Source organism: Balaenoptera musculus, chromosome 2 (genome assembly GCF_009873245.2).
Source record: "Balaenoptera musculus isolate JJ_BM4_2016_0621 chromosome 2, mBalMus1.pri.v3, whole genome shotgun sequence".
Taxonomy (NCBI): Eukaryota; Metazoa; Chordata; class Mammalia; order Artiodactyla; family Balaenopteridae; genus Balaenoptera; species Balaenoptera musculus.
This window is the reverse complement of record NC_045786.1, coordinates 68,901,667-68,916,838: the sequence shown is the minus strand read 5'-3', so window position 1 is coordinate 68,916,838 and position 15,172 is coordinate 68,901,667. Positions and strand designations below refer to the sequence as shown.

Genomic DNA, 15,172 nt, shown 5'->3' with positions numbered 1-15,172 from the left:
ACTGCATCTGGACTGGAGGAAAGTGAGTGGGGAATCCATGGTTTTGGGTTTCCCTGAGTGTGGTGACTTTTTGTGAGGACACTGGCAGCTATGTCTATGGTGTTCTTACTAGAGGGACCAGCCTCTATGGAACATGGGGCTTCATTAGACCAGTGCAGTTCCTGCAGCCACCCAACGTGAATCTCATCTCCTTATACCTGAGCTGTCACTCTCGGGGGCAAGACGAGCTCCTGGACCTCTATGTGGACTATAGCAAGGACTTCTGCAGAAATGGAATGCCCTCCTGTGAGCTGTGATCCATCCCAGAGCCTTCTGATTTAGGCTGGTACCCAGTGTGGCCTGTGACAGGTGTCTTGAGGTGGACAATACTGCCTTTGTAAAATCAGGCAGGATCAACTCCGAAACAGATTCGGTGCCAGGATTTCTGATAAGGGACCGTGGACCTGGACTAGCAGAGAGCTACAAGGTATCTGTAGCTTTTGCTCAGAAATTAAAACTGACTAGAAGCCAGATCTCTCCAGCATGGCATTTAAAACACCACTGCAGACTGGTGCCATCTGTGAACATATCTCCTCCAAGCTTTGCTCACTCAGTCCCCTGGAGCGCCCCTTCCCCGCCTCTACCAATACAGGCACCCCCTCTCCTCCAAAACCCTAAAGCACTCAGCCCCAATACTCTCTCCCCAGAACGGCCAGGACTCGCGGAGACCAAGGACTGTCTTGTGTTTTTCTAGTTCTCCTGTTTCCTGGATGTAGAGGAAAGAGCAGACAGATCTCAGATTGAATCCCTGCTCCTTAGGCAAAGCACTAGACCTGGCTGAGCCTCGATCTCCTCTCCAACACAGAAACCCCACTATCTCCATGTGGATTGTCAGGAAGATTAAAGAAGGTAACAGAATCTCAGGGTCTGGTCTATACAGTGTATGTCCATTTCTGTCCTTCTTTGTATTTCTCCCTGGACAACACATACCTTTCCTAGGGATGTAGTTGGTACTTCATGAATACCAGTAGCTTTTTCCCCTCTTTCTAGATAGTTCACTGTTCCCAACCTTGGGGGGTTTATTTCTTAACCCTGTAGTTGAAAATCAGAAACCTTTCAGGGCTGCTTTTTCCTGTCTCTATTTCTAAAGATTCAATCAATAGCCTCAGGCTTCTGAAAAAACTATCTCTACATGCCTTGCAGGCCATCCGTGAGGATACAATTTAAAAACATGGATGTGAAAAATGGGCAGAAGAACGAAATAGACCTTTCTCCAAAGAAGATATACTGATTGCCAACAAACACATGAAAGAATGCTCAACATCACTAATTATTAGAGAAATGCAAATCAAAACTACAATGAGGTATCACTTCACACCAGTCAGAATGGCCATCATCAAAAAATCTACAAACAATAAATGCTGGAGAGGGTGTGGAGAAAAGGGAACCCTCTTGCACTGTTGGTGGGAATGTAAATTGATACAGCCACTATGGAGAACAGTATGGAGGTTCCTTAAAAAACTAAAAATAGAACTACCATATGACCCAGCAATCCCACTACTGGGCAGATACCCTGAGAAAACCATAATTCAAAAAGAGTCATGTACCACAATGTTCACTGCAGCTCTATTTACAATAGCCAGGACATGGAAGCAACCTAAGTGTCCACTGACAGATGAATGGATAAAGAAGATGTGGCACATATATACAATGGAATATTACTCAGCCACAAAAAGAAACAAAATTGAGTTATTTGTAGTGAGGTGGATGGACCTAGAGTCTGTCATACAGAGTGAAGTAAGTCAGAAAGAGAAGAACAAATACCGTATGCTAACACATATATATGGAATCTAAAAAAAAAAAATGGTTGTGAAGAACCTAGGGATAGGACACGAATAAAGATGCGCACGTAGAGAATGGACTTGAGGACAAGGGAAGGGGGAAGGGTAAGCTGGGACGAAGTGAGAGAGTGGCATGGACATACACACACTACCAAATGTAAAATAGCTAGCTAGTGGGAAGAAGCTGCATGTCACAGGGAGATCAGCTCTGTGCTTTGTGACTACCTAGAGGGGTGGGATAGGGAGGGTGGGAGGGAGATGCAGAGGGAGGGGATATGGGGATATATGTATATGTATACCTGATTCACTTTGTTATAAAACAGAAACTAACACACCATTGTAAAGCAATTATACTCCAATAAAGATGTTATAAATAAATAAATAAATAAAAACATGGATGTGTAGATGCTCCACAAGTGTTGATGCTACACAGCAGGGAGGCAGAAAGGTAAATAATTATGACTTAAAACTATTCACGGGCTTCCCTGGTGGTGCAGTGGTTGAGAATCTGCCTGCTAATGCAGGGGACACGGGTTCGAGCCCTGGTCTGGGAAGATCCCACATGCCGCGGAGCAACTAGGCCCGTGAGCCACAACTACTGAGCCTGCGTGTCTGGAGCCTGTGCTCCGCAACAAGAGAGGCCGCGATAGTGAGAGGCCCGCGCACCGCGATGAAGAGTAGCCCCTGCTTGCCACAACTAGAGAAAGCCCTCGCACAGAAACGAAGACCCAACACAGCCAAAAATAAATATAAAAATAAATAAATAGCATTTATTAAAAAAAAAAAAAATTCACTGTGATAACAAAGACGGATACAAACTACAAAAGGGACCAGGCAGGACTCCTGTTGGGTAGGCGCTCTGAGAAAAGAGAGTGGTCAGGAAAGTCTTCAAAGGGGAGGTGTCGTGTGATCGGGTTGGACAGGCAAAGGCACAGAAGCACGGAAGTGCAGCATGTAGTCAGGGATGTGGATGGCAACGAGGGAGGTTAACCGTGCGAGCCCTCCTCCTGGGCGGCCCAGGTCCAAACCTGGGCTCTTACACCCCTTACTCGCTGTGTGACCTGGGTGAGTTAACCTCCTGTGTCTCAGTTTCCTCAAACATATAATTGGGACAATATGAGCCACTTCACAGGATGCCAGTGAAGGTTAACCAAGTTAAACTAGTGCAGTGCTTAGAGCAACAGGAAGGTATTACGTTAGTGGGACTGCCACGACTGTTGTCATCATTAACTGCAAACAGTTCGGTATGCCTGGAGCCTAGAGTATGGGGGAGGGGTCGCCAGGAGGAACAGGAGTGAGGTGACTTGAGATCAGCCAGTGAAGGGCCTTGTATCCCCCTTGGGGACTCTGGCCTTTGTTCTGTAGGCAACATGGAGCCACTGAGGGTACCTGAAGATGCATTCCTAATGACATACCCTCAGGTACACCTCGGCCTCCCCTGTCCCTCTTTTCTACTGCTGGTCCACACCTGTTATGCCAGAGCCAGAGCAGTCTTCTTTCCCATTGGGATTACCACTGGGATTACCATTCCCATCACTGCTCTCAAATCCCACCTGTGAGCTGCAGCCTTTGCCAACAGTCCAGATCAATGGCACAGGGGGCCTCACAAAAGGACCGTCAGTTAACCCAGGCCCCTTTCAGGGGTTCAGTCTGTGGAAGTGGGAGAGAACTCTCCCAACTCTGAGCTGGGCCCAGGCCTCTTCCAGGGCTCAGGCCCTCAGACACACTGCTGCCTGCCCACTGCTGCCTGTGTGTCCTGCAGGGCTGCCCTCGTTGTCCCCGCTCTTAACCCCTCAGCTGACCTCCCTAATGTCCTGTTTCACTTTTCAAGCTACTCTGAAAAATCAATCTGCTACAAAAAGTTAACAGGATTCTTCCTCTTGTGACCAAACCTGTCTGTATTTGAGCAGGGCTTTCTGAGGACCAGGTAGAGACTGTATTTTATCTGGCAACCAGCGTGTAGTCAGGGACGTGGATGGCAACGAGGGAGGTTAACTGTGCGAGCTCTCCTCCCGGGCAGCCAGATAACATACAGTCTGCTCAGTTACATTTGAATTTCAGATAGACAACAATTTTTTTTTAAATACAATATAACCCATGCAACATTTGGGGCATACCTGTGCTAAAAAAATTATTTGTTGCTTCTCTGAAGTTCAAATTTGTATTTCGGTCTATATTTTTTAATCTGCTAAATCTAGCAACCCTCCCCTTAACAAGGCCCTTCAGAATCTGGGCTGGCCTCTGCCTAAGAGCACCTCCTGCCACAGACTTCCCACCTGCTCCCCCCATGTTGTTCCTCAGCTGCCCTATGTCTCCCCTGTGCTTCTGCAGCTGCCCAGCATGACATTCAGTCTTCAAAGCCAGCCTAAAGTCACCTGCCCTGTCCCGGACCCCCCATGACCTCTGTGTTCCCCTTGTGCTCAGTGCAGAATCCCAGGTTGGTCCTTGACTCTCTGGGACCATCTCAAATCTGCTTAAGACAAACGCTTCCTGAGGGCCAACCACATCTTACATATCCTGGAGTCCCAGAGGCCAGCCTGCAATCTGACATGAAGTTCAGAATGAGATAGTAATAGCTACGATTTGTTGAGGCCTTACCATGTGCCAGGCACTGGGTTAAATGCTGTGCATGTCTCGTCTCATTTTATCCTCACGACAGCCTAGCTTAAAGATGATCATCAGAGACATGCAAATCAAAATCACAATGAGGTATCACCTCACACGGGTCAGAATGGCTATCTACCTACCTACCCACCTACCACTCCTAAGTATATATCTGAAGAAAAGGAAAACACTAATTTGAGAAGACACACGCGTCCCAACGTTCATAGCAGCATTATTTACAATAGCCAAGATATGGAAGCAACCTAAGAGTCCATCAGCAGATGAATGGATAAAGAAGATGGGTGTTTGTGTGTGTGTGTATACACATATACACACACACACACACACACACACACACACACACACACACACACTATGGAATACTACTTAGCCATAAAAAAGAATGAAAATTTGCCATTTGCAACAACATGGATGGACTTGGAGGGTATTATGTTAAGTGAAAGAAGTCCAACAGAGAAAGACAAATGATATCACTTATATGTGGAATCTAAAAAATAAAACTAGTGAATATAACAAAATAGCAACAGACTCACAGATATAAAGAACTAGTGGTTATCAGTGGGAAGAAGGAAGGGGGGAGGGGCAGGAGAGAGGTATGGGATTAGGAGGTACAAACTACTATGTACAAACTAGACAAGCTACAAGGATATGTTGTACAGTGCAGGGAATAAACCAATATTTTATAATAATTATAAATGGAGTATAACCTTTAAAAATTGTGAATCTCTGTTATACACCTGAAACTTATATAATACTGTAAATCAACTAAACCTCAATAAAAGAATTTTTTTTAATTTTAAAACATAAATAAATACATACATACATACATACAAGTGAGGAAACTGAGGCTTAGAAAGGTTAAGTACCTTGCCTAGGGTCACACTCTATTCCTTGGCAAGTCAGAGACATGAAGCCAGGTGGCCTGACTCCAGAGTCCATTCTCTGTGATGCTCTCTTACCAAATCAATGGAGAAATTTAGTAATGGACTGAATATTTTAGCCCAAAGAGTCAATCCAAGTAGGACTTTAAGAGGCTGCTTGGGAAGCTTTAGGTATGTTTCTTGAATAACACAACCAAGACTGCCACTGGGTATGCTTAAGCCCTGTCAAAGGTAGGGAGAAAGATGTATGTCATGTGTAGTATGGGGCAGGGGCAGGAGACAGAAAACCCTCCACCTAGACAAGAGTTATGAACCACAGTTGGTGACAGTGGAAGGCATTTATCAACAACTGGCTTGAGGAGAAAGTGGCAGGAGGAAGGCAGGTGTTTCTGGGGGCTGGGGGGAAGGCAAAGGGAAAGGTTTTCAAAGCAAGTAGGATGAGAGTGGGACCTGGGGTGAGGGGGAGGAATTTGAGAAAGAGCATTCCCAGTGGGAAAGAACATGGTGAGGAGGCAGAGAAGGAAACAGTGCCTGTCCCAAAAGGTGGTCCAGGGCTCAAATGTCCCCAGGGCCAGAGAGGTGATGAAAATGAGTAAGGGGTTATCTAGGAAAGAACAATAAGGACTGTGTCGAACTGGAGACCCCTGGCCTAGCAAAGGGTCCAGCCACCAACCCCCCATCTCCAGCTGCTTTCTGCCCAAGGGCGACCTCTACCCAAACTATGGAGCCTCAGATTTTTTTTCTTTTTAAAAGAAATCAGTAAGCTGCATTTTTTTTTTTTTTTTTTTTGGCCACACCTGAAAGCTTGCAGGATCTTAGTTCCCTGATGGACCAGGGATGGAACCCATGCCCCCTGCAGAGGAAGGGTACAGTCCTAACCACTGGACCACCAGGGAATCCCCCCCACACACTTTTTTTTAAATTTCTGAATTTCTAAAAGACCAGAGGACAAACAAAACCTGTCATCCCACAGGCCACATTTTCGCAGCCTCTGCTCTGAGGAATAAGGAAGGATTCAGTTGGAGAAGTGGCTGAGGGAGCCTGGGCAAGTCCTGAATGTTGGGCGGTGCTGGGCGGTCACAGGGGTTTGAGAAAGGAAGTTTCAGGAAAGAGGTGGTCTGGGTGACTGAGAAGCCAAGGACAGGGAACCAGCAGGGGGTGAGCAGAGGAGAGAGAGGACCAGTGACCTTAGAAGGAGACAATTCAATCTCCTTGCTTTGAGTCAGGAGGCGGCAGGACAGCCCAGTGGACACTTTGCAACAATCCAGATCATAATCTCCTGGGGAGGCAGCCCAAGAATCTGTGTTTACAGAAGTTGCCACAAGTGATTCTTACCACCAGGAAAAGGTGGGGATACTCAGGTTTAGGTGTTAAGCAATGTTGTCCTAGAAGGGCTGGCAGCAGGAAAGAACACCTGAAAAAACTCCTTGTCTAGGAAGATGCCAAAGGCCATAGTTACTAGTTGTGGGTGGAGGTGCTGTAAGGAAATGAACCAAAGGTATAGCCATGGTCACCAGCCTTGGGGACCTGACAAACAGAGTGACACCTGGAAGTGGGGTGGGCAGAATGGGTGGAGGTGGTGGCCCGCTGAGATGAAGGTGGGAAAGATGGACTGCACAGTTACATACAGGTACACCTTGCTTTGCACAAACCTAAGGTATGAAAATCCAGATTTACTAAAACAGATTAGGGGTGAAAGTCTACAGGAGTCCGCTTCATAAAAAGAGTCATCACGGGAACCCTTTAAAGGGGTGGTTCTCTACCCTGACTACACACCGGCATCACCTGGAGCTGGAGGATGTCTGCCACCAGCACATATACTGATTAGCTGATGGTGACAGAGATGATAATAGAACCTACATCGCTGAGTTGTTAGGAAGGTTAAACAAGTTACACGTAGTCCTCCTGAGAACAGAAATAAAAAGGTAATCTGAGAGGGACTTCGCGGGTGGCACAGTGGTTAAGAATACTGCCAATGCAGGGGACACGGGTTCCAGCCCTGGTCCAGGAAGATCCCACATGCCACGGAGCAACTAAGCCCGTGCACCACAACTACTGAGACTGCGCTCTAGAGCCCGCGAGCCACAACTATTGAGCCCATGTGCCACAACTACTGAAGCCCGCACACTTAGAGCCCGTGCTCTGCAACAAGAGAAGCCACCGCAATGAGAAGCCCGCCCACAGCAATGAAGAGTAGCCACCGCTCACCGCAACTAAAAATAAAGCCCGCGCGCAGCAATGAAGACCCAACACAGCCATAAATAAATAAATAAATAAATAAATAATTTATTTTTTAAAAAAGTTAACCTTTGAGTCAGAGAGACACAGGTTAGATGCTAAGTTCTGGACAGCTTTTCTTTAACTCATGTAACATGTGGCAAAACGAAACCTAAAGCGTGTTTATCTAAGAATGTTCCTGCCCCCAGAGGTCGTGCCAGGTCCTGCCTGGTGGGGGGCCTCTCCTCAGAAAGAGCTCCTGAAAGCCATGCCTAACAGAAAGCCAAGAATCTGCATGGCCTGGGCTAATTTCCCTAACACCGGTGCCCAATAAGGAATACAGCAACAGGGTGGGATGGTAAGAATCTGTCTGTGTTTCTCCAGTGGCCCCCAAGAGAAAGAGTGCATTGTCTAAAACTGTCCCCAAAGGGAGCCCCATGTGCAGGACAGTCTGTCTCTACTGAGGAGGTGGCTATTTGGGGCTAGCCATATTGCCAATGCTCTCCTAAGGGATTACAGGTATGGGAGGAAGGGTATGCCTCAAACTGAGAGCACTGATACCTATGGGGAAGGATATGGGACAGGGTGAGCTCTATCAGAGGAGCTTATACTTTATCACTTGAGTTTTTTATAACAAGAATATAATCAAACATTACTTGTGTAATTAAAACGAAATTTTTAAAAGGCATGAATAAATCAAAGCAATTCCAAAGATCCCTTTGTATTTATCCCATATTCATCAAAGTAACCCGATTCTGTTCCAGCAGAAAGAGAACACACTGAGCATTCTAATCCATTTGGATGTTTCTTGGCAAAAATTAATAAAGCGCATTGTGAGGCATCATCTCTGGTGAGTTTGGTCCCTCTGACCCCCCAATCTCTCCTCCTCTCTCTACTCCTCCTGAACAGATCCCTCTGTCACCCTGCCACCAGAAGGGTCTTTCAGAAATGCATCCTGGATGTCACCAATGACCTCACAGCCGAAGGATAAAGTCTACACATCTGGGCAGGACATGCCCAGTCCTGCTTGCTCCGGTTGGCCTCATCTCTTTCTGTTCCCCATGAAAGCCACACTAAAGTACAGACTTATCCTTCCTGGTGAGGTCCTGGCTTTCTGCCCATCCTGCTACTCCTCCTGGAATACCCTTTTCCTCCTCTCTGCTCCTCGAAATCCTCCATGTCCCTGGGGACTCAGCAGGGCATCATAACCGCCCCTGGTTAGTGCTCCCTGATTCCAGCCTACTGCCAAGGCCTGGAGTCCTGCTCTGGGCTTCCATGTTGTATATATAGGGCTTACCCCATAGTATAGCTGATCAGACTGTTAACCTCTCCTTGAGTCTTTAATTCTGTATTCTCAGCACCTGGCCCACAACAGGAGCTCCATAAATATCCACTGACAAAACTGAAGAAAGTTTCATCCCCAACACTCTGATATCACAAACTCACAAAATTAAATATCTGAATTTGCAGAACAAACCATGGGGGAAGTCAATCTGCTTGCCTCTTTCTCCAACCTCCCACTCTCTGTACCCGAAACCCCTGTGCACTGTGGTCAAGACCTGAGGTGCCCTCAACACATCCCCAGCCTAAGCTGCAATGGACCAGGTAGGGGACAGGAGGCTGGGCCTTTGTCCCTTGACCACCTGGGAGCGATAGCAAAGAGGGTCACCCAATACTGACCACCTCATCGGAGATAATTTTAAACATGTTGATTCTAAACACGATCAACATTCTGTTAATGTGGTTCATAATATTAAGAGATTTTCTAATGTTGAACTAATTTTGTATTCCTGGGATAAACCCAACCTATTAATAAGAAATTGTTCTTCTTATATATTGCTAGTTTCAGGATCCTAATATTTTATAGAGGATTTCTATATTTATACTCTTGAGTGACATTGGCCTTTAATTTTCTTTTCTTGTATCATTCTTATTAGATTTAGTATCAAGATTACACTACCCTATTTTTCAATACACTGGAAGAATTGTGTAAAACTGGAATTACTTATTCCCTCAGTGATTGGTAGAACTCACCAACGAAACTAGGTAGGCCTGGAGTTTTCTCTGAGGGAAAATCTTTGACTACTAATTCAATGTCTTTAATGATTATAGGCTTTTGACTTTGTATTTCTTACAGAATCAATTTTGGCAAGTTATATTTTTCTAGGTAATTCCAAACATTTGGATTACAAAGATAACTAATATCTGGAATGCTGACCCTTAGGTGAACTCTGCAAGAAATTAAGTGCCTCCTGAATCATCAGAGAAATAACAGCTCACATGTGTACTGTACATATGTTATAATTTATAAAAGTACTGGCCATATATTACCTCATCTGAAGATGAGGTCCGGGTGGCTTTGGTGACTTATGGTGTCTCATTATTTGCAAAGGGATAGATAACTTCCTATTTAGCAGAACCAGCTGATTCAGATCAACACCCTAAGCCACACTAGGAAATGTTGTGGAGGCCTATGCAACTGTTGAATTCCTCACTTCACCCCTGGGAGTCACCTGGGAGTGTGAAGGTTGTCGGGAGTGTTCTTAGCTCCTGGAAACAAACCTTCCCCAAGGCCAGGCTAGGAATGTTAAGTCCGGGGGCTGGCACCATCACTAACAGGAGTTCCACAGACAACGTGCCCTGAGAAGCAGTGGACAGCACAGGGGAAAAGTACACTCACCAGGGCCTCAAAGTCCTTGCAGTCGTGGCGGGCATAGGATGCGGGGAAGGGCCGCAGTACCGAGTCGCGCTTGTAGCTCTGCAGGGCCGAGGCGAAGAAGCTGCAGCGGAGGTCGGCGGCCAGCACGTCACGGCCCGCCGCCTCCCTGACGGTCGCCCAGCTTGCGGGCTGCATCCCGGGTCGCGGCGCGTTGCCGGGGGGGACGCGCCGGGCGGGGGCTAGGGCCGAGCCTGCGGTCAGCGAGGGGCTGGGTCCGGGGACAATGGGCCGGAGTCCCTAGGCCTGGGGTGAGTTAGGCAGAGGGATGAGATGACAGGGGTAAGAACGTGCTGACGAGTGTCTTCTGCGGGGGCCGGGCCGCTCGCCGCCCAGGGAGACGGGCCAGGGAGGAGAGGGATCCGGCTGGGACCGCGCGCGGGTCAGCGGGGGGTTGGGCCTGGGGATAATGGAGCCTGACGGACGGGGGATTCCAGGCCTGGGGGAGGGGCTATGACATGGGGTGAGACGACAACGTACTGACACGTGTCCTCTGAAGCGGCCTGGGGTGGGGGGGCACCCCCAGCGGGGACCGCGGGCCGAGCCCCCTCCCCACGCCCGGCGAGGCTAAGGCGCTGCACGGGCCTTCCTGCCCCGCCTCCGACAGGCCCCGCCGAAGCCCCAGCGTTCGCCTGGCTGCCCTCGGCGCTGCCTGCGTTCCGCCAGCCGTGCGCGTCCACTCGCCGCGCGCTGCCCGCCGGATGGACTCCCGCGCCCCATCGCGCGCCCAGGCCTACCTGCCCTCCCGACCGCGGCTGCCGCTCCGCCCAGCCCAGCGAGGGCCCGCCCCTTCCCGCGCCCGCCTCCACCCCCTCCCCGGTGCAGGGTGTGTACGCCCGACCCGAGTGAGTGTCCCACAGCTGCCAGGTGTGCGGCCCCGGCTGAGTCGCCCACGCTGCTGCGGGCCATCCTCACTGAAGCCCCGAGTAGAAAATGACCCAGGCCCCCTTTTGACCCACCCTTGGACTTGTCTTTGCCCCAGCTCCGCGGGCTGAGCCTCCTGGTCTCGCCTGGGGAATTGCTACTACTTATTGCCTCCCTCTTGAATTATTTCCCTCCAAGACGGGCCGTGCAGAAGGAGCCATTTAACACCCAGGGCAACTGAGTCTCAGAGTGCTGCCATGATTGCCCAAGGTTGCACAGCCAGACGGGGTAAATCTGGGATTCTGAAAACTAAAACACCTTTCCTCTGCCTTTCAGCCTCCAGAATTCTCTGCATTGCTAAAGTCTCTCGCCTCTCACAAGACATGCCAAGATCCTCCTTTGGGGCCCTGCATGAAAGGGAGCCTGAGGAGAGAAGTAATGGGGGAGGGCAGAGGGGAGATTGACCCAACTCTGCAGGAGGGAAGGGACAAGACTCCCATGCCCTCTGCCGATTAGAGAAAACCCCACATTTTGGCCTCATGGTCACATGGAAATCTAAGCACAGGTCATCACTAATTCCTACACCAAGAAGCCCCTCAACACCCTACCCACACCTCCACACTCCAGCATCCTCTGAGGGAGGAACTTCTCCACCTTCTGCATCCAGGCTGAGCAGGACCCTGAGCTCAGAGCAGAGGTCCTTGCTGTCGGATTGTATGTATGACTTTGGGAGCAAGAGCGAGACCAGACCCCAGCCACCACAGGGCTTCCCAGGCTGGGGAATGAGTGCTGGCTGCTCCCAGGAGTCTGCATCAAACCTCCGGTTGCTGTGGGGCCTGTACTGCTCCAGAAGCACCAAAAAGTGTCTGAGAGCCTTATGGCCTCAGAAAAGGCCCTTAGTGCCCCCAAAGTCCTGGGAGCCTCATGGGACCCAGGAGTTCTAACACGGCTGCTGAAGCTCAGGCCCAGAAAGGCAGAGCCTGCAGCAGGGGGGCAGGTGACCTGGGAACCATCCCTCCTTCCACCTCTTCTTCACTGTGGGCCCTTAGGCAGGGCTGATGCCAAAAGCTCAGCTTCTCTGTACACAAGGGCTGAATTGAATCTCGGAGACGGAGTTTTGGGTGAAGTAGAAAAGAATAGCTTTATTGGTTTCCCAGGCAAAGGGGGCCACAACGGGCTAATGCCTTCAAAACCGTGCATCCCCCCACTTGGAGAAGATAGTGAGAAGTTTTATAGTAATTGTTCAAAGAGGGCGTGATCAGCTTGTGGACATTCTTCTGATGGGTTGGTGGTGAGGTAAGTAGGAGTGATCTCGGAGAGGCAGCAGTGAGTGGTGGCGTGAAGCAAGATGTTAATTCCCTGCCCAGGAATTGAACCTGGGTAGCCTGGATAAAAACCAGGAATCCTAGCCACCACACCCCCTGGCTTTTGCCCCCAGTGAAAAATGCATTTCTCACGGAGGCAAAAACTGTAAAAACAGGTACAATGTTTATTATTAGAGACATAGTACAATAACAAGTGGGAGAGCACACAGAGAAACAGTTTGTTTAGTTAAGATAGAAGCAAGGCAGAAGGGGGGAAAGTGGCAGGGGTGGTGGGATGAATTGGGAGATTGGGACTGACATATGTACACTAATATGTATAAAATAGATAACTAATAAGAACCTGCTGTATAAAAATAAATAAAATTCAAAAAAAAAAAAAGAAGCAAGGCAGAGATGCACACCCAGAGAGTAAGGGTGTGGGCATCCTCCCTAATGAGGAGTGCAGTAAAGAGGCGGTTAAGTCATTTATATAGGGCAGTTCTTCCAGGTCTTTGATTACCTTTGGCCAATTATCTGGTTTCTGTTTCCACACCTGACCTGCCCTAGGACCCTCCCCAACATGCGTGCGCAACTTTTTTCCAATATGGATTACAGCCCAGAGGCCTATGGGATGGCCTTAGTATCACATATTATGGGGTGGTGCCCCCTCCTTTTTGACCCCAAGGAGCCTTTCTGCGCATGTGCAATGTCTCCCTGGCCCCAAGGATGGCAAATGTATGACCTCTTGATCTTTTAACAGGGTTTAGCCCCTCTCTGTCCCTGCCATAAAAGTGTCCAATGTCTGGTTATTTACCCTATTCCTGTTGCTGGTTTTTCTATTGAGGTGCAGATCTCAAAATATAGACAGGAGTCCGGTCATAAATATGTAGTCCTGGAGCCCGTTTGTCTCTTGCTTCAGGAAATGTAAACGGGGCCGGTAATGAATGTCCGGCTTGCAGCTCATCTTCTTCTCACCACAGGAGGTGTGAATAGGAGGCCAGTTATAAATGCCTAGCCTGGAGCCCATCTATCTCCTGCCTCAGAAGTCAGCATCATCAACCCTCAGGTCCAACTGGTCTGGGGTCTGCATGCTTGTGGGCAGCATACCATCCTTAATCGTTAACTTTTCCCACCTGGAGGGGTTTCAGTATCTGCAAAATAGCTCAAAGATACTGTTTTGTGTATCCGTTGATGGGGAAACAGGACCTTGCCCCAAGGCTGCTCTTGAATGTTTGTTTCTCCCTGGTCTTGCATCCCCTCCCTTCCCTAATTAACAACTGCTTGAATCTGCCCATTGGAACTCAAGGAGGGTCATGGAGGCTGAATGAAGGCTGTTTCCTGTAATCAAAGAAATGGGGACACAGAAAGGCTTTGTGCCCAGGAGCCCCACAAGGCCCTGCTCAGTATCAGGGCCACCTCATTGGCCTCAAGGATTGTTTGTTGGATGAATACATGAAATTTGTTTTCACTGAGTATGTTTTCTCATACGTGAAATGAGAATCGTGGTGATAATACCCATGTTCTAGGGGGTGTGGAAAGGTCTCTGAGGATACCACTCTCAGGGTCTGGGAGCTCTTGAGAGCAAGCTGGGTTATCTAGTTCCATGTCACTGTGGTTCTTTTTTTTTATTTTTTAAAAGCAACTTTATTGAGATATAATCCACAGCCCAAACAATTTAAAGTGTAAAACTTAATAGTTTTTAGTATATTCACAGATATGTGTAACCATCACTGCAGTGAATTTAAAAACACTTTCATCACATCAAAAAGAAATCCTATATACTTAGGCTATCACCACCCTATACTCCCATCTACCCCAGCCCTAAGCAACCATTAATCTGGTTTCTGTCTCTTTAGATTTGCCTATTCTGGACACTTCATATAAATGGAATCATATAACGTGGTGTTTTGTGACTTGTTCTTTCACTTAGTATAATGTTTTTGTTTTCAAGGTGCATCCATGTTTTAACATGTATCAGTACTTCATTCCTTTTTAGGGCTGAATAGTATTCCATTATGTAGCTATACCACCTTTTGTTTATCCATTCATGAGTGAATGGTCATTTTGATTGCTTCTACCTTTTGGCTCTTATGAGTAAGAAATGAGGTATTATTCTCCTGCTGCTTTCAAGATTCACTCCTTGTCTTTGGCTTTAGGCATTTTTACTATGCTGTGTCTGTTTGTGGAACTTGGTGAATGTATTTTATTTGGAGTTCATTGGATTCCTGGATGTGAAAGTGATTGTTTTGCTATAATCTGGGACGATTTCAGCTATTATTTCTTCAAATATTTTTTCTGTTCCTTTCTCTCTTCTCTCCTTCTGGTACTACCATTTCACATATGTTGATGTGTTTAATGGTGTCCGACATTTCTCTGAGGCTCTGTTAATTTTTCTTCATTGTTTTCCTCTCTGTTCTTTGGATTACATAATCTCTATCAATCTATCTTCAAATTTGCTGGTTCTGGGACTTCCCTGGTGGCACAGTGGTTAAGAATCCACCTACCAAAAAAAAAAAAAAAAAAAAATCCACCTACCAATGCAGGGGAGATGGGTTCAAGCCCTGGTCCAGGAAGATCTCACATGCCACGGAGCAACTAAGCCCGTGTGCCACAACTACTGAGCCTGCGCTCTAGAGCCCGTGAGCCACAACTACTGAGCCCGCGTGCCACAGCTACTGAAGCCCGCTTGCCTAGAGCCCGTGCTCCTCAACAAGAGAATCCACTGCAATGAGAAGTCCACACAAC

At 47.9% G+C, this 15,172-nt stretch overlaps 1 protein-coding gene across 10 annotated transcripts in view; it reads right to left on the bottom strand.

Moving 5' to 3' along the window:
- PARP16 (poly(ADP-ribose) polymerase family member 16) overlaps positions 1-11,036 on the bottom strand; it is a 37,089-nt gene extending 26,053 nt beyond the window's left edge. For 7 of the 10 annotated variants that reach the window (XR_005018871.1, XM_036844470.1, XM_036844475.1 and 4 more), the window contains exon 1: positions 10,224-10,989. Coding sequence is in view for 9 of the 10 variants with exons in the window: in XM_036844470.1 (XP_036700365.1) it covers positions 10,224-10,397 (174 nt within the window). In the remaining variant the exon portion in view is untranslated. Of the gene's footprint in view, positions 1-10,223 lie in introns of all 10 variants that reach the window. The other 3 variants (XM_036844472.1, XM_036844471.1, XM_036844476.1) reach the window with 3 other exon arrangements.
- Between the last annotated feature and the right edge of the window lie 4,136 nt (positions 11,037-15,172).